Raw genomic sequence first — 19523 nt, 5'->3', positions numbered from 1 at the left:
TCTCTTAGCTTCCAGTGAAAGTAGGACCCAAGATGACTAAGTCTCTATCTCTTAGCTTCCAGTGACAGTAGGACCCAAGATGGCCGAGTCTCTATCTCTTAGCTTCCAGTGAAAGTAGGACCCAAGATGACTAAGTCTCTATCTCTTAGCTTCCAGTGACAGTAGGACCCAAGATGGCCGAGTCTCTATCTCTTAGCTTCCAGTGAAAGTAGGACCCAAGATGACCGAGTCTCTCTATCCCTTAGCTTCCAGTGAGAGCAGGACCCAAGATGTCTGAGTCTCTTATAGTGCTTCTTTCAGACCATTTGTCTACAGAGTTCGTCATTTCGTGATATCGATATTTTCCAAAGACATTAAAAGGGAATTATTCCCACGACTGAATAGAAAACACGTTCTCGTAAATAGTAAAGAAAGAAAGATATTCCTAACTATATAATTTTAGAGGCATGGTGACCTCGTTGTGTATTAATGACATGGTAATCTATTTGTGTAATAATGACATGATAATTATTAATGTATTAATGACATGGTAATCTATTTGTGTAATAATGACATGATAATTATTAATGTATTAATGACATGGTAATCTATTTGTGTAATAATGACATGGTAATCTATTTGTGTAATAATGGCATGATAATTATTTGTGTAGTAATGATATGGTAATCTATTTGTGTAATAATGACATGGTAACCTCATTGTGTATTAGTGACATGGTAACCTCATTGTGTATTAGTGACATCGTAACGTCATTGTGTATTAATGATATGACAATCTAATTATGTATTAGTGACATAGTTACCTCATTGTGTATTAATGACAATCATTTCACTGTGTATTAATGATATGGTAACCTCGTTGTGCTTCAGTACAGCGTCTGTGGTTGGCTGAAATATGATTTTCCTAATATACATAGATTTTAAAACTTGTTTCAAGCACAAAAAGCATTTCAGTGTTTTCATGTAGTGCTAAGTTTGTACTTTTGAAGATTAGAATAATAAATTATATATGTAACAATCTAAATTGGTTTTGATCGCCAGAATGATAAATTACTTGTTTCTGGCTAAGTGTAAGCTTTCTTGTCCTTTTATTTGAATGTGACATAAATCTAAAATATGGTGACCATTTCCGTTGGTTATCTTTTAAAAACAACAGAAAGCGTATGGTATGAATCCGCTCGAATTAAATGTTTGGAAGACATAAAAGATGGTATCATGAAAATATGTAATGCGGCTCATGGTACTTGTGTGGAACGTTCTAGACTTATGTCGAGGTATAAATACGCGTTAAAAATTTAGTTCGATATAGCTAACAATATGATTGTGAGTTTAGCCATAAAAAGCGGTTAGTGGCGATTTTTAAAGTGAAATTATCAAAGATTGTATTGTAATAACAGAGTGGAGCAGAATAATTTATCTTGTCAAATTGTGTTCTAAAGTAACTGAACCAGTCTATGTGGACTTTGACGAAAATAATCCAATTATTTAAAGCTCTGGATACAATTGTGGTAACCAGCAGTACAAAGAACATTTGTATATACGTTTGACATATTTTAATATATTATTTTAAAACAAGTGGACTGTGTGCTGTTTGTTTATTGTTCAAATTTATCGCCAACATGTCACAGACACCTACTGTATAGAATTTCGGCCCCCATATAAAACATGAAAAGCACAAAGCTACACATGCTCTGCTAACTATGGGTATCGAAACTTGAATTTTAGCGTTTTAAGTTGTGAGACTTACTGCTGAACCAACGAAGGCAGTTCAGAAAGAAAGAAAAATTACAAAGATAAAATTCTTAATGAAGTACCTAGAATCCTTCTATCATATTCTAAAGTTGTCATTAATAACGTTTTAGTGTTAAGATCTTAATAAAGTAGTTGCTGAAGGGGTTTTAATTAGTGGATTACCACTTCAACCTTGTAGCTTGGTGATTTTGAAACTGTGGTTCGCATTGTTGATATCTGTGGTACGCTAAGAAGTCAGTATATTAATTATCAAATTTGTAAAAAGCCAAATTCAAGCTTCCCACTACTATTCTCACCTCTAGTGTGTCCATTATTATTGTTTTTTTAAATCGCACGACATATTAGTGCAATAACATCCTTCCGATTACTGGAGCTTTCTAGTGGCTTCGCGGTAAGTCTGCAAGCCTACGATGCTAAAAATTGGGTTTCGATACCCGTGGTGGGAAGAGCACAAATAGCCCATTGTGTACCTTTCTACCTAGCAAATATACTCAGTACTTCAGAGAATCATTTCCATGAACAACATAAAATATACTCAGCACCTCAGAGAATCATTTCCATGAACAACATAAAATATACTCAGCACCTCAGAGAATTATTTCCATGAACAACATAAAATATACTCAGCACTTCAGAGAATCATTTCCATGAATAAAATATATTCAGTATTTTAAAGAATCATTTCCATGAACAACATAAAATATACTCAGCACTTCATAGAATTATTTCCATGAATAAAATATATTCAGTATTTTAAAGAATCATTTCCATGAATAATATAAAATATACTCGGTATTTTTGAGAATTATTTCCACGAACAACAAACTATTTCTTCTTCAGTGTCGAGGAGATTTCATTTTTCCTCATTTTGTCGTTTTTTTTTTATTATTATTTTGATATGCACTGTGAACGTCGAAGAGATTGAACCCTGAGTTGTAGTTATAGGCCGTGGTTACATGGACATTAATTGTTTATAACATGTTTTGACTGGAAATAATGGGTGCCTATTACATAACATTCGCTATGTTAGGTATAATATATTGTTCATATTGTTGCTTTCATCAACAACATTGTTTGTACTAGTTAGTATTTCGAGTGTCATTACTTTATGTATTGGTCTGTGGTTTATTATTATACTTTTATTATAAAGGTTTTCTTTTATGGATTGTTAGCTTAAAATATGTATTGATGTCTAACCTAATTATCCTAAGCTTTCCGAACCCCGTGAGGTATTATTGGGATTATGGTCGAAATTGTCGTTTACAGCAAATTTGAAACAATCCATTCTATAGCTATAAATTTAACAAAATTTTACTTAATTAGCTATACTGATGGCCAAGTTAATTTTTAATTTCGCTCTAAATAAGTAACTTGCTCTGATCGGAAGTTATTATATACCAATTATTCGGGCGTTTCGGATGTCATAAGTAATGTAACAATTTGGGCTTTGGCCAACAGAATTATTTAACGAACGGTGGTGGTGTTAGCGTAAATCTATACAACAGACGACCTGCGATCTGTTTACCACGGGGGAATCAAGCCGCGGATTTTAGTGTTGTAAATCCGTAAACCTTGACAAATGAGTGAAAAACATCTAGCTTTATTAATCCTCAAATTGTTGACCTCTTGTTTTTATAAAACACGAACGAAATAGTTCGTTTTCCATGCAAAATACACAAGAGAACCCTAGCGGTAAACTAAGAGATTAAATGCAACATTAATCGTATTTTTTTTGGAATTTGGTGCATAAATAGTTTAGAAAAATGTGTTTAAAAAGATATTTACCCTAGAATACCAATAGGGTTAGTGAACTTAATTGATGTGAGAACTTTTCCAGTCTGGCTAACTTCCCTTAAATTTCTAAATGTTACGATATTTTTAAATAACTGATACCTCGTCAAGTATTTTACGTTGCTATAATATATTTATTTATTCCTTTCAGCTTACCGAGTAGCGTAGCTCCCTCTGTGAGATGAATAAGGTAAGTTTGGAATCAAATATTCTTTTTCACGCAACTCGATTTTTGTTTAATTGTTGCGGAGACAAACAAAGATGACCCCCAGTGGTACAGCAGAAAGTCTGCGGATTTTAGTCTTCTTTCGATACTCGTGGTGGGGAGACCACAGATATCCCCCTCTGTAGCTTTGCGCTTAACAACAAGTAAATATTTTTTATTCTTGTTAATATGGACTAAAATAGGCTTAACGAAGTTTCGCGTAAATTTGTAATTGACTATCTCATTGCCTTACAGTTTTTTTATCTTTCAAAAATATTTAGCACTGAAAGTATAATGAAAAAGTTTTCCTCGGTTAAGTGTTCGTAAACAAGTTAACTTAGTACCACTGAATCACACCACAGATCATGTGACTTCTATTACTTCTCAACACAGATGATAGCGTCCTCTAGTTTTTATCGCTCATTTAATGCTGGGGTATTTTTAAGGGTATATATATTAATTTGTTTTTAAACTTTGCCACAGATGAATATGTCGTCACTGTTTATTTTTATCAAGTAATATAGTAATAATAATAATAATAATAGCAAAAAACAAACAAAAAAAACACGAAGGATGGGAAATGTTTGATAAATCACATAAACAAAAACTTAATCGCTTCCAACAGGTGGACCCACCTTCTTCTAATATAATGATGTACTTGTTAACTTTTTGTTGTTTGTTATTAAGCACAAAGCTACACAAAAGGCTATCTGTGCTCTGCCCATCACGGGTATCGAAACCCGGTTTCTAGCAGTATAAGTCCGCAGACATACCACTGTGCCACTGGGGGGCACTTGTTAACTTATTGTTGTTTGTTATTAAGCACAAAGCTACACAAAGGGCTATCTGTGCTCAGGCTGTGTAGTGAGTCACTCCACGAATTTATGTTTTTTTTATAGCTCGTTTGTTTGTTGTTAAGCGCAAAGCTACACAATGGGCTATCTGTGCTGTGCCCACCACGGGTATCGAAACCCGGTTTCTAGCGTTGTACGTCCGCAGACATACCGCTGTGCCACTACTAGGGGGCGAAAGGAAAGGAAAAAGAACATGTCAGTGTTACTTAGGTTATAACCCCTCAGATTTACCGCTGCGTCATTGGTGGCAGTTTTAAATAAATAAGATATATATTTACCAATCAAATTATCATTGTAATATATATATATATATATATATATAATAAGATAAATGGCCACCAAGCAACTTATAATTCCAAAAGCATAAACTATAGGGTGTCCCAACAAACTGTATACATTTTAATGCGGCCTAAAACAATACAAAATCTGGTGGTTAACAAATAATGAATGTATTTATTTAAAGATTAATGGTGGAAGTTTATGTTCCCATAATCCCTTTTCACACCACATGTTCAATGTTTACTGATAACAGCCTACATTCGGACTGCCATACTGCTCATCACTTCTTTGAATGTTTGTAGGGGGTCCGAATCTTCTGACGGATATTGTCCTTGAGCTTATTAATAGTCCGAAACTTGGGTTTCGCAACAATTCTATCTTTTAAAAAAACCCTATAAAAAAAAGTCTGGAGGTGACAACTCTGGTGAATATGAAGGGCATTCCACATCATAATCATAAAGAGTGAGAAATATAGTTACCAAGCAACGGATGCTTGTAAAAAGAGTAACTAAAAGGTTGTTACCTAGAAACAAACTAATAAATCAGACACGGAGTAACTAAAAGGTTGTTACCTAGAAACAAACCAATAAATCAGACACGGAGTAACTAAAAGGTTGTTACCTAGAAACAAACCAATAAATCAGACACGGAGTAACTAAAAGGTTGTTACCTAGAAACAAACTAATAAATCAGACACGGAGTAACTAAAAGGTTGTTACCTAGAAACAAACTAATAACTCAGACACAGAGTAACTAAAAGGTTGTTACCTAGAAACAAACTAATAAATCAGACACAGAGTAACTAAAAGGTTGTTACCTAGAAACAAACTAATAAATCAGACACAGAGTAACTAAAAGGTTGTTACCTAGAAACAAACTAATAAATCAAACACAGAGTAACTAAAAGGTTGTTACCTAGAAACAAACTAATAAATCAGACACAGAGTAACTAAAAGGTTGTTACCTAGAAACAAACCAATAAATCAGACACACTCTGTGTTTGATTTATTAGTTTGTTTCTAGGTAACAACCTTTTAGTTACTCTGTGTCTGATTTATTGGTTTGTTTCTAGGTAACAACCTTTTAGTTACTTTGTGTCTGATTTATTGGTTTGTTTCTAGGTAACAACCTTTTAGTTACTAATAAATCAGACACAGAGTAACTAAAAGGTTGTTACCTAGAAACAAACTAATAAATCAGACCCAGAGTAACTAAAAGGTTGTTACCTAAAAACAAATATACGAGATACAAGCTCCATATTACTGTTAATACTAGAAATATATGACCTTATGACACCAAAATGTTATTTTTATTTAATTAGACACTAAACGTTTCACTTTACAGCTTCAGGAGCGTTCGCTGAAACACAAACCGAAACTCACAGTACAAAACTTCAAACTTTACATTAATCAGTATTGAAAGGCTTCTAAATCATATACAGACCAAGTCTGGTGAACACTATCTTGTTTGTTTATTTCTGGCACCAAGGTACATCGTGGGCTATCGATTCTCCATCCGCCACGGGTATCGATCTCTGAATTCAAGCGTTATAAGCACTCAAGCTTACCGCTGAGCCGCCAGGGAAATGGAGCAGTATGATGTTCTATTTCAAGTAATGCATCAATTTCACGAATATTTTGCAGGAATTTGAGACAAGATATGTTTACTATTTCTTCTTCTTCTTCTTCATCGTTGCTTGTTTTATTATCTTTACTGGTGACGATGAACGCTAAATTTAATAATGTGTAAAAGTTTCAATTTGACTTCATATTAATAATTGCTTGAACCATACAAAATAATTTAAGAAGAAACCAACAGATGGCAGGGTGTTCGTTGATGTTGGACTTGCTTCTAAATTGTATATGAACCCTCCACCTCGATGTATTAAATAAATAAATAAATCATCTTCAGATCTAATTATCTACTAGCTTTGTAGAAAATAAATTTGATGGTCAGATTGGCCATTTATTACATACGTTTGTTGTTTAATGTAAAACCAGAGAAGTTCAGGTAATCCAACACAGTCCTTGGAATGTCGCCAACCCACTGGACTGGTGGTAAAAATAGAACAAACTTTATGGAGAGGAAGAGGGGGAGAAACTCAAAGTCTACCTCGTCGTAAGTTAATCGTGACTGGTATGTTTTAAACTACCAATACAGTTCTTCTAAAGTTCGGAAGATGCACATGTGAAAAGTTTGTGGGGTTTTTAGACAAGTACAGTGGCATGCATTTTTGGGAGCTGGCTGATTCAAGTATGTTTAAATAAATTATACAATAGACTGATTTCTTTGAAGATATACTAATGTAGGGTAATATTATTTTTATTATTATTTTGTGATATGCAAAACTGACAAGTTCTGCCCTGCTTTTTTTTTTTTTTTTGGAAAAAAAAAAAACAAACAACAGAAAAACTTATGCTATGTTTCGTTCGTAACAGTTTAGGCTTAACTTTTTTCTCACCGAAATTAGTATTCATTTTATTATTTGTGTTAGATTTAAGGAACATCCTAATTTCCTGAAGACAGATTTATGATAAGAAAATGAAATATTTAATGCTTGTTTCTAGAAATATACAGTGATTTGATTCTGTTTTTAGTCATGTAAATAATTTATGCTACTACGCTACAATTAACGTAGCTTTAGAAACCGTACAACACAAGAAAACAGTTTATACGATTAAGTGGGCTTACGAGTTTTCTCTACCAATGGTGTACAAGAGCTGGAGTACATTTACCTTGACTAGAATATGTCTATGACTAATCCGTAAGCGTTGCTTCGTTGAAAATCTTCTGTTTGTATTTAATACAGCATCAACGGTGCTTAAACTGCAGGCTATTTCAAAAGGAGTTACTTAACGAGTTTTTTTACGTCAGAATGATTTAGAATAGTGTTATATTCACTTAAAACAGTTTATAGAATAGTGTTATATTCACTTAAAACAGTTTATAGAATAGTGTTATGTTCACTTAAAACAGGTTATAGAATAGTGTTATGTTCACTTAAAACAGGTTATAGAATAGTGTTATGTTCACTTAAAACAGGTTTTAGAATAGTTTTATATTCACTTAAAACAGTTTATAGAATAGTGTTATGTTCACTTAAAACAGGTTATAGAATAGTGTTATGTTCACTTAAAATAGTTTATAGAATAGTGTTATGTTCACTTAAAACAGGTTATAGAATAGTGTTATGTTCACTTAAAACAGGTTATAGAATAGTGTTATATTCACTTAAAACAGGTTATAGAATAGTGTTATATTCACTTAAAACAGGTTATAGAATAGTGTTATGTTCACTTAAAATAAGTTTTAGAATAGTGCTATGTTCACTTAAAATAAGTTTTGGAATGGTGTTATATTCAATTAAAATAAGTTTTAGAATAGTGTTATGTTCACTTAAAACAGGTTTTAGAATAGTTATATTTACTTAAAATAAGTTTATAGAATAGTGTTATATTTACTTAAAATAAGTTTAGAATAGTGTTATATTCACTTAAAATAGGTTATAGAATAGTGTTACATTCACTGAAAATAAGTTTTAGAATAGTGCTATGTTCACTTAAAATAAGTTTTGGAATGGTGTTATATTCACTTAAAATAAGTTTTGGAATAGTGTTATATTCACTGAAAATAAGTTTTGGAATAGTGTTATATTCACTGAAAATAAGTTTTGGAACAGTGTTATGTTCACTTAAAATAAGATTTAGAACAGTGTTATGTTCACTTAAATAGTTTATAGAATAGTGTTATGTTCACTTAAAATAGTTTATAGAATAGTGTTATGTTCACTTAAAATAGTTTATAGAATAGTGTTATGTTCACTTAAAATAGGTTTTAGAACAGTGTTATGTTCACTTAAAATAGTTTATAGAACAGTGTTATGTTCACTTAAAATAAGTTTAGAATAGTGTTATATTCATTTAAAGTTGGTTTTAGATTAGTGTTATGTTCACTTAAAATAGGTTTAGAATAGTGTTATATTCACTTAATTTTTTTTTTATTTTTGCATCCTAAACTTGTGATAACTTATTCAGTTCCAATCTTCCTACTTAAAAAAAAACAAAAAAAACTCCTACTACTGATATTTAAACGACGATCAGTACCTTAAACTTGGCAGAAGTATATCGTTCTGTTATTGTTGCAAGCCCTGATCAGTACCTTAAACTTGGCAGAAGAATATCGTTCTCAGTTATTGTTGCAAGCCCTGATCAGTACCTTAAACTTGGCAGAAGTATATCGTTCTCAGTTATTGTTGCAAGCTCTGATCAGTACCTTAAACTTGGCAGAAGTATATCGTTCTCAGTTATTGTTGAAAGCCCTGATCAGTACCTTAAACTTGGCAGAAGTATATCGTTCTCAGTTATTGTTGCAAGCCCTGATCAGTACCTTAAACTTGGCAGAAGTGTATCGTTCTCAGTTATTGTTAGAAGCCCATAATATGTGTGATAAGCATACTAACACAGAACGGTTTTGCTTCCATGTTGTTGTTTTTCACTCACAGCTTTCGCTAACAAATGTGGCAGTCAACGTGTGATGTGAATATTACAAACTTATCTTAGTTAGCCTGCAGGCTGAAACACATGAACCCATTTACACACGTATATAACGGTGACATAGCGACCCCCTCTATATACGTATGTATGGGGGAAGCCCCCCTTACAAATAAATATACTACTTCTGATGTAATTCTTGGTACTATTTATAAAGACCCTTCTGTCACACACGTAGTAGTGATAACGATGATGAATACTTGGAATGATGTTAGGCTGATTCAGTTATTATGATAATACAGTTCTACCACGAAGAAAGTTTTCTTGGGCTATTTTTAAAGTCATTTTCCTTTATAGGGGGCTCGCTAAGTCCAACCTGTATTTATCGGAGGGGCGTATTTCAACTAATTATAAGACTTTTAGCTTAAAAACTGTAAAATAAGCCTCCAAATATATTTTATGTTCACATAGTTTCAAAATAGTTTATATTCCTAACGTTTTAAAAATACGTTTACTTGATTATGGCAAAAAAAGTAAATATAACTTTCATTTTACTGTCTTTTATTGTATTTTATAGGAATCTACGTCTCTGTTTTAATATCACTTCCTAATTAATCCCTTCGTTACTTATACAGCAGTAGATGTCAATGGTAGTCTTGATGCCCGAGTTCGCAGTGACAACACACACTTCACGTTCTTAGTATCCACTATCCAGCTATGACACATTTTAACAATGGATATCATGTCTCGTCTCAACTACAAACATCATGTGTCAAACGTCATAAATACATAAATCATGTCACACATCTTAAGAACGAAAATCATGTCACACGTCTAAACGACGAACATCATATCACATCTTAACTATGAATATCATGTTACATCTTTACTACAAATATCATGTTTAACATCTTAACTACAAACATCGTGCCACATCCTAACTACGAACATCATGTCACACATCTTAACCACGAACGTCATGTCAGATATCTCAGCTACGAACCTCATGTTTAACATCTTAACTACGACAACCATGTCACGTATAACGTGGATTGTCCAACACACCGAGAGTAACAAGCGTGCATATTGAATATTGCACGTGTAAATAGAGTTCAAGTCAAATTTATAAACTAGTGAACAAAAGTGGTAGTTTCAATAGCTATGCTTTCTGACTTTACCATCTGCTTATTTTCGTTCTTAGAACAATGTAGAAACAGATGACGAGGCTACTACGTTGTCTGACTTTCTGAACATGTCCACATTATCCTCGGTGGGATCGGCTGTGAGCAAATTATTTAATGTGTTTCCTGTTAAGATCCCGGTCAGCAAGAAGCCCACTCTTGGAGCTGTCGTGCGCAATAGATGCAGAATGATCTAAAAAGGGGAGAGCAGCTTTCAGAATTTAAAAAATCCTTTCTGGTCGTGGAGAAATAGGCGAAAACGATCGGCTACCTCCCGACTTCCCAGAAAATCAAAGGAAAGATTCGGAATGCTTTAAGTTTTGCAAATATTAGAGCTGTTTTAGTTCCAATGATGTTAATAATCAATTTAAATGCACAATGAGTGAGAATTAAACATGTTTCTAGGTTTCTTCTAGTACCTCTCCAATCTCAATGTCCAAATCTTGTAACGAAACACTTCCTTCAGTGCACATTTCCATAGGAAGATCTTGCTCTGCCTCTTCCTTGACTTTTGTATCTTTTCCACTACTCCACGTCTACTTCGGGGGATAACGTGGCAATGTTTTGTTGTACATATAGCTGGAGGATCACAATGTAAACACATTTCACACTTCTTTCAGCTTCCTTTGTTTTCTTATTCATGTTCTTCACCTGGTCCTGGCCTTCTCATAACTGATTTCGAAAGAGCTGAATATGTTTTTACAAACGGCAGTGCTATCCGGTTTTTATGGTATTTTTCTGCGCAAAAAGGATTCTGAAATTATAATTTTTCCGACAAAAAACTGTAATTTTGAGTGGGTTTTTGACAAACCGGGGTCTTAATATAAATACTACATTTTCTAGGGTGTGTGGAAACGGTTTGTTACATAGTTTAATTTTGTAAACAGTTGCATCGTATCATAAAAGAGACATATTTTCACAAATAATGTTTATAGATTAAGTGCCAGAATAGCCTTGGGGGGTATTATTATTTGCTATATATAATATAATCCAAAACACCTTAGGTGCGGCCAAAAAAGCATTGAGTTGCGACTTATTATTCTGAACAGATCTATACTTTACAGAACCAACCAGATTCTTTAAAATATATGGTAGTGGGTTTTCCTTTCTAAAACAGTGTTAATAACTTCCGTCGTAGTAACGCCATGGAATCTAGATTAACCGTTTCTTGTCATCACCCGCATGCACTCGGCACTTATAGCGCCCCTACGGCTGAAAGAGTGAATATGTTTGGTGACGAGATTCGAACCTCCGACTTGCAGATTGCGATTCGAGTGCCGTAACCACTGCCAATGCCAAGCTGTTTTAAATATTTTGAACTTAAAAAGAAAGTTTACTGGCCATCTTGTTATGTTTTTGTTATTAATTTTGCAGCATTGTTGAATATTCAAATACACATTCAGCGTAATAAACATGATGCCTTGACATTTAGTCTCGTCGAAAATAAATAATGTGTTAAATATTTCAGATAAATGTTGTTTATTGTTGAGCACAAAGTACACAATGTTCTGGAGGTCGAAACCATATTTTATCAAATAAAGCTACAATATTTAAAACGTTTTCCTTCTGCATTAAAATTTGAATTAATTAACTAGGTGGCAGACGAGTAAATAGGAAAAGAAACAATTAAAATAGGCCTAGCGTGAGTAACTTGTGTTCAAAGCAACTTCAATACAGAGTAGAAGTAAAGCTTAAGGTCGCGATTAATGCAGCTAATTTAATATACCTGTTTCGTTTCACATAACAAAAACTCGTAATGATTGGATTCATCAATTGGATACTCTTATTGTTATCAATATTTTATCTGGAAAATCTAAGGTATATTAACTACGTTTGTTTTATGTTCATCTCTACAATTTTTCATTTCCCTTTTATGTCCGTATCGCCCATTTTATTTAGGCCTATCAAAGCGAACTTTTGTTGTACCCCCTGCATCCCCACCCCCACTGTTTATAAACGAGTAGAAAATAGAATCAGGGGGACCGTAGACATTTTTTAGTTCTTGTTTTTACCTAATCCGCTGGAGAGGATGCTTGTTTGTTTTAAGTTAAGCACAAAGCTACACAATGGGTTATCTGTACTCTGCCCACCACGGGAATCGAAACCCGGTTTCTAACACTGCAAGTCCGCTGTTCCGCTTCGGGTCCCCGCTGTAGAAAATAGTACTGATGTAAATGTAATCGTAAATTAGTGTCAAGGTTTGTTTGTTTGTTTGTTTTTAATTAAGCACAAAGCTACACAATAGGCTATCTGTGCTCTGCCCACCACGGGTATCGAAACCCGGATTCTAGCGTTGTAAGTCCGCAGACATACCGCTGTGCCACTGGGGAGCTAGTGTCAAGGTACATACTGAACAATATTTTTGTTCGATTTGATTATTTTCAGTTTTGATAAGTAATTGATGCACACTTGCGGTAAGTTTCCGGACTTATAACATTAAAATACGTGGTTCGATTCTCGAAAGTGATCAGAGTGCAGACAGCCCATTGTGTAGCTTTTCGCTTAAAAACAACACTTCTTTGTGATAAAGAAGAAATCAACAGGAAATGAAGGAAGTAATACAGAAAACGGTTCCTTAAAATCAAATTACTCACAATTCTCGAGTGGATAAAAAGTCATTTTACAGTTCGGTTCACCCACCCCTTATCAACCCCCCCCCCCCATATTAAAACCCGATGTACACTTCTATAAAACAGACGTAACAGTTCTCTTACCGACGAAAAAATTAATATTTTTATTTTATTTTTAATTGTGGCATATTTCAAAAAATAAACTTCGCTGCACCAGTTGCACTTGAGATGGTTGTGTTTACAAGTCGAATTTCAAAGCGTTGTTCGTTGCGCAGTTAGTTATATAAGTTGACAAAAAATAATGTGTGGTCGGTAAATGATGAAACCATCTTTACACAACAAGAAAAATTAAATGTTCCATCTCTCTCTCTTTATATTGGCGGTCTTAATAAACTGAGTAGTTATTAGAACAGCCTGTCCTTTAAATGGGGCCAGGCGCGGCTGCCGGCCCGTGATGCTGATATTCCATGGTTCGCGTCTTGTTACCACCAAAAATAAACAACAAAAAACAAATTTACTACTAGTACTTTTTGGGCCGTTGGTGTGTTATAAGAGTAATACGTCTAATAAGAGTTGACGGTGGGCGATGTTGAATAGCTGCCTTCCTTCTAGTCTATCAGTTCCAAATTAGGGACAGGTAGCGCAAAAAAGTATTCGTGTAGCTTTGGGCTACAAACAAAGTTTTACGATTCGATGACGAGGAACCCACTTTGAGACTAATAATGGCTGGAGACGGCTTAAATGGGTACCTGATGATGACAAAACCTTGTCGAAACGTTGTACATTTGCTGTCATGTTAAACTTATATTAAAGTTTTTCTTCATTACCCATTTAAGCCGTCTCCAGCCATTAAAAGTTTTACGATGTTACAAAATCTATGGAGTCAAGAATATAAAGTATTAAGTGCCTAGAATGTAATAGGTGATGCTAAACTATTTCAGGATCTTAGTGTGCTAAATATTGACACTACTCTCTAACTAAGCTCAATAACTCGCAAACAAGTTTGTGTATTATGTGATGTATATAATAAATGTACAGATTTAAGCCTCTTGGAAAAGAAACGATATTTACCGTATTTTTATTTCTTCCAGACGGAAGACTCAAAAAGACTTACACGTACCAAAGGACCACAAGGTAAGGGTTGTTATGACAACCACATTTGTAATACACTTCAACGCCCTCTCTGATTTAAATCCGATACCAATATTATTCAATCGAGATTTCGATATTTAAAATCGTGTGAGTGTGTTATGCTCTGCACTTGAAAATGTGGTATTTATTTATCGTATAATGATTTATTACTCTTCAGCATTTTAAAGTCATTTCTGATCAGTTAAAATTGACTGTAGGTGCCTTCCAATTCGACAAAATCGTGCGTCACATTCTCAGGACTCTTGCAACAAAATTAAAGTTTTTATAAAATCAAAGATTAAAGTCGTTAATTTTTTTGCTTGTTTTAGAGAAAAGCCACATTGGGCTACCTGCTAGGCCCACCGCGGGGAATCGAACCCCGGATCTTAGCGTTATAAGTCCGTAGACTTACCGCTATCCCACCGAAAGCCATTCGTTAAATTCTTCAGCAGCTGTAACCTTTCCATGCTCACTTATCCTATTATTCAAATATCAAGGATAAAAAGGTTTTTTTAATTGAAAAAATATTTACTATTGATATTTAATATTATTTAGCATTGGCAATGAACCCTGAGAAGACCGGCTATGGTCAAAATTACTGGAAGTAAAATTCACAGGTCAAAGGTCACGAGTATAAATTTCATGATAATTAGATGGTTAGTTTCCTTTAGAATGAAGCAAAAGCCTGTAATTCCTCGTGAGGTGGTTGTTCTCTGTAATTACCTTGTATGTATTGACAGATGAAGGCGTTTTTAACGGATTGTGTATATCTAGGAAATTCTGGGCGCAGTTTCGAGCTGATCCTCATTTTTGGATCAATAGAAGATTTACTTGAGCAACTCTAAGCGTGTCCAAAACTTTCTAGACAGGAGCAGTCCATTAACAACGGAGTTTGAGAATCTTGTAAGTATCAAGGGGATAAACACCTTTTACTACAAGTAGCTCCTGATGTAAGGTGGCAGTATTTACGACAACACTCTGACCAATGTGTCTTGGCTACGCTTTTGGTGTTTAGTTGCACGTCTTTTTTGTATAAAGAGTTTGGAGTTTGAACCAGATCTGAAAGATTATGTAAAAAAGTGATATACGACCTTGTTTAAGAATGTCTACTAATTAATGGACATTGCTCATTATTGATGTTTTCAACATCTTCCTGTATATTCAACCTTTTCTTGTTTATTAACATTCTCTTCTGCATTTTAGCTTTGTCATCCTTCCTCTAAACGTGTTCTGTCACACCATACTGAATGCCAGCTTCATTCACTGTACCATTGACACGCGTCCTCTCCTTCATAAATTTAGGTAAACTCCTTGAAATCTCGATTACTTGTAGGACATTAACATCCATTCAAGTAGTTCCATATTGAAGTCAGAATTGACATAAGATTTGGATGTGAGCAGGATTCTGCTGCAGGTTTTGAATTCAGCTTAGTGCTTCTGATAGGCTCATTGTTCAGTCTGTTCATCTGTCTCATCATCTTTGTATTTTTGTTTATTTTTGCATAAATGAGGCAAACGGTGGTTGAGGACTAAAATTGGTGGTGATTCGTACCTGCTGGAGTTCGGACGTGAATACCAATGTCTCTCAAGTACTTTGACATGTACCTTGTGGAATTTTCTTTCATACTCCAATGCTTCTAATAAAGAATGCTGGACCATTATTGAAGATGTTACAATTTGTAAGTGATAAGAAGAAGTAGTAGTAGCCATGACCTCAGAAAAGTCACCAGGGATTTGTTTTCTCTGACACAATAGGAAAAACAATGTGGGGAGGTATTTTTAGTACCTTGTCTGTCAGTATCTAGTGAACATTATCCTTACCAATGGCCTGGTGTCCCTGAGCTATAACAGAAAAGGCGTCAATGGTCAATATAATTCTTTGACCAATCCTGCTTTGTTTGGATGTAATGATGAAGTTCGAGGGCAGAGCAGTGACTGAACAAGCAATAAGTGGTACTTCTCGAGTGAGGAAACCACTTATTGAATTAGAGTCTTGCAGCTTTGCAAAGCCTCGATGTGTTAAGGTTGAAAAGGCAGTTGCTATCACGTATTTGCATTAGCAATGCATAGTACATGAACATGAACCTAGCATATTCGTGAATGCCAATATAAGTAGTCATGGTGATGTAGACATTATCTTCAGACAATGAATATTTTTCAATGACAACTAGATCTTCAGACAATGAATATTTTTAAATGACAACTAGATCTTCAGACAATGAATATTTTTAAATGACAACTAGATCTTCAGACAATGAATATTTTTAAATGACAACTAGATCTTCAGACAATGAATATTTTTAAATGACAACTAGATCGTCAGACAATGAATATTTTTCAATGACAACTAGATCTTCAGAAAATGAATATTTTTCAATGACAACAAGATCTTCAGACAATGAAGATTTTTCAATGACAACTAGATCTTCAGACAATGAAGATTTTTCAATGACAACTAGATCGTCAGAAAATGAAGATTTTTCAATGACAACTAGATCGTAAGACAATGAATATTTTACAAAGAGCTGGCTGTCAAAGGAACACTAATCAGTTATGGGAACTTAACTTCCACAGAAAATGACAAAGCAGGCTCACAAGAGAACGTAACACACAATACGAAAGCCTGCAATTCTGTCAATTATAAGAGATGGAGCCCCTTTACAGTTGCTATAAAACACGCTGGTGTACAGCAAATGTGGTGACATATTTAGTGGACATGAGGACTCTATTGTAAGAGATTCTATATACATTGTATGGTATGGGGATATGAAAGCACAAGACAGCGACACTCATCGTAAACAGAGTAAATTTTCTGGCCACATTGCCATAACGTTCTGTACAGTTGTCTGAACTACATAGCACGTGCTGCTCAAAGAACAAGTTGGCCATGTAAGGTGTAGTTAAGGAAGAAAATGTTAAGTTCTCCATTGCAATGGATCGCCCTCCTGGAAACAGAAGTTGAAGTGGACTCTATCTATTGCTGCATCAACGTAGACAACCTAACTTCAGAGCTAACATGCTGCACGAAATATGTACAGAACTCTCAACAAATAGAAGCCACTAGCTGGACCAAAATGTGGGAAAAGATGGAGAAGAGACTTCAATTTATGAAGAAACAGACATGTTGGATAACTTCACACAACAGTTGAAGTGGAAGATGCTGCTACTGACGACGATTCGGATGAAAAATGGCCAATCCTGGGCAGATAAACGATTTAGAAGAATGACGATAGCAATGTTTCCAATATTCTGCATACTACGGTTGGCAGGACAATTGTGTGGAAGGCTGAAAGCTTTATAAAGACATCGTGTAATAATATTGGTTGTATTGAGATATGTTACAGGACATACTGAGTATTGATTCTGTAGGTAGATAACATTGTAGCTGATTGGACAACAATACAAAAATTGATTTGGAATATGATGGCTGCTTTGATATTCGATGCTGTATTTTTTAAGATATAGTAACGGATGTAGGCAGCAAATGCTGTAATATTAAGAGGAAGACGCGACTTCTTTACAAATGTAGTTCTCCATAATACTAAAGAAATAGGAGAAAATGTTATGTTGAACACATAAAATCAAAGGATCCATTCCGTTTCATCACCACATACACTGTTATGATCAAAGTTTTTACAGGGTTCATTACAATTGGCATTAATCAGATGTTTTACATTGTTCCAATGTAAACAGTATTTTCAGTATTACTTAATTAGATGTTTATCCTGTTTCTGTAATGGCGATAGGTAGTTTATTTTACGTAGTGTATATTTATCAGCGTGTTGATAAGGTAATTGGGACAGGCTTCTGTATTTAGTTGATGTACCAGGTTAGATGTGAAGAAAGCAAACATTCAGGAAATAGAAAGTATTAATTTATTTAGTGAAAATTGTCTTCTTTTGTCGGTGAATCAGGACATCTGAGATATATATGTATAGCTTACTATATTGAAATGTATATAAATTAATAACATATGATTAGTGAACTGGTTGTACTGTTTATATTCAGAATTACCATGTAACTATTATGTACCTTTATTTTGTATGACGGCCAATTTATTGAAGGTTATCTTTGGTTCTGTGATGTTTTGATGTTATCTTTGGTTGTGTGATGTTTTTGATTTTATCTTTGGTTGTGTGATGTTTTAATGTTATCTTTGGTTGTATGACGTTTTTAATGCTATCTTTGGCTGTATGACATTTTTAATGCTATCTTTGGTTGTATGACGTTTTTGATGCTATCTTTGGTTGTATGACGTTTTTGATGCTATCTTTGGTTGTATGACGTTTTTGATGCTATCTTTGGTTGTATGACGTTTTTGATGCTATCTTTGGTTGTATGACGTTTTTGATTTTATCTTTGGTTGTATGACGTTTTTGATTTTATCTTTGGTTCTATGACGTTTTTGATGTTATCTTTGGTTGTGTGATGTTTTGATGTTATCTTTGGTTGTGTGATGTTTTGATGTTATCTTTGGTTGTGTGATGTTTTGATGTTATCTTTGGTTCCATGATATTTTGATGTTATCTTTGGTTCTATGATGTTTTGATGTTATCTTTGGTTCTATGATGTTTTGATGTTATCTTTGGTTCCATGATGTTTTGATGTTATCTTTGGTTCCATGATGTTTGGATGTTATCTTTGGTTGTGTGATGTTTTGATGTTATCTTTGATTCTATGATGTTATCTTTGGTTCCATGATATTTTGATGTTATCTTTGGTTCTATGATGTTTTGATGCTCCTGATGTGAGATTGGTTATAACTCTGTGTTTTGTCCAGAGTTGGCGGTTTTGGGTTTATTTTTATGATGTTAACCTAATGGATCCATATGGAGTAGATGCAAGTTGTTGTCCACCTGAAAGTGCACCTAGTAGTCCTATTATGACATGTTGTGTCCACTTATTTAGGTTTCCATATATTGTGTACTAACAACTGAGAAATAGCCAAGAAATTCAAGATAGCTCACTTTCCAGTTAGACTGGGAACCAAAAGCTTGTAAGTCCACACCTGCTACAAAATATTTGGCAGGAAAGTCTAATTGTTGGTATTTTGTGAGATTTTGTTGTTCTTCTGAAATTGGCTCTTTATATAATGTGAACATAACTACTCGAATGTCCTAGGCTTGATTGTTCACACATTCGGCAATTTCACTCTCTCTTTGTTTGTTTTCGTTTGAGAGAGAGTTTGGACTCAGCATCAGACCCGATTCTTCTGCATTCTTCGTTTACTTCAAACTCTTATTCTATAGCTTGTTTGTTTGTTTGTTTTTG

The 19523-nt window shown here is 34.3% G+C and overlaps 1 protein-coding gene across 1 annotated transcript in view; it reads left to right on the top strand.

The window, feature by feature from the left end:
- LOC106470639 (histone acetyltransferase KAT6B-like) overlaps positions 1 to 19523 on the top strand; it is a gene marked incomplete at its 3' end in the record, with an annotated part of 60824 nt that overhangs the window by 24864 nt on the left and 16437 nt on the right. The window contains exons 2-3 of the mRNA XM_022399265.1: positions 3694 to 3732; positions 14213 to 14255. Coding sequence (XP_022254973.1) covers positions 3724 to 3732; positions 14213 to 14255 — 52 coding nt within the window. The remainder of the gene's footprint in view (positions 1 to 3693; positions 3733 to 14212; positions 14256 to 19523) is intronic.

This window comes from Limulus polyphemus, unplaced genomic scaffold (assembly GCF_000517525.1).
Source record: "Limulus polyphemus unplaced genomic scaffold, Limulus_polyphemus-2.1.2 Scaffold4131, whole genome shotgun sequence".
Lineage (NCBI taxonomy): Eukaryota > Metazoa > Arthropoda > Merostomata > Xiphosura > Limulidae > Limulus > Limulus polyphemus.
The sequence above is the reverse complement of the archived record's forward strand: the minus strand, read 5'-3'. Positions and strand labels throughout refer to the sequence as shown.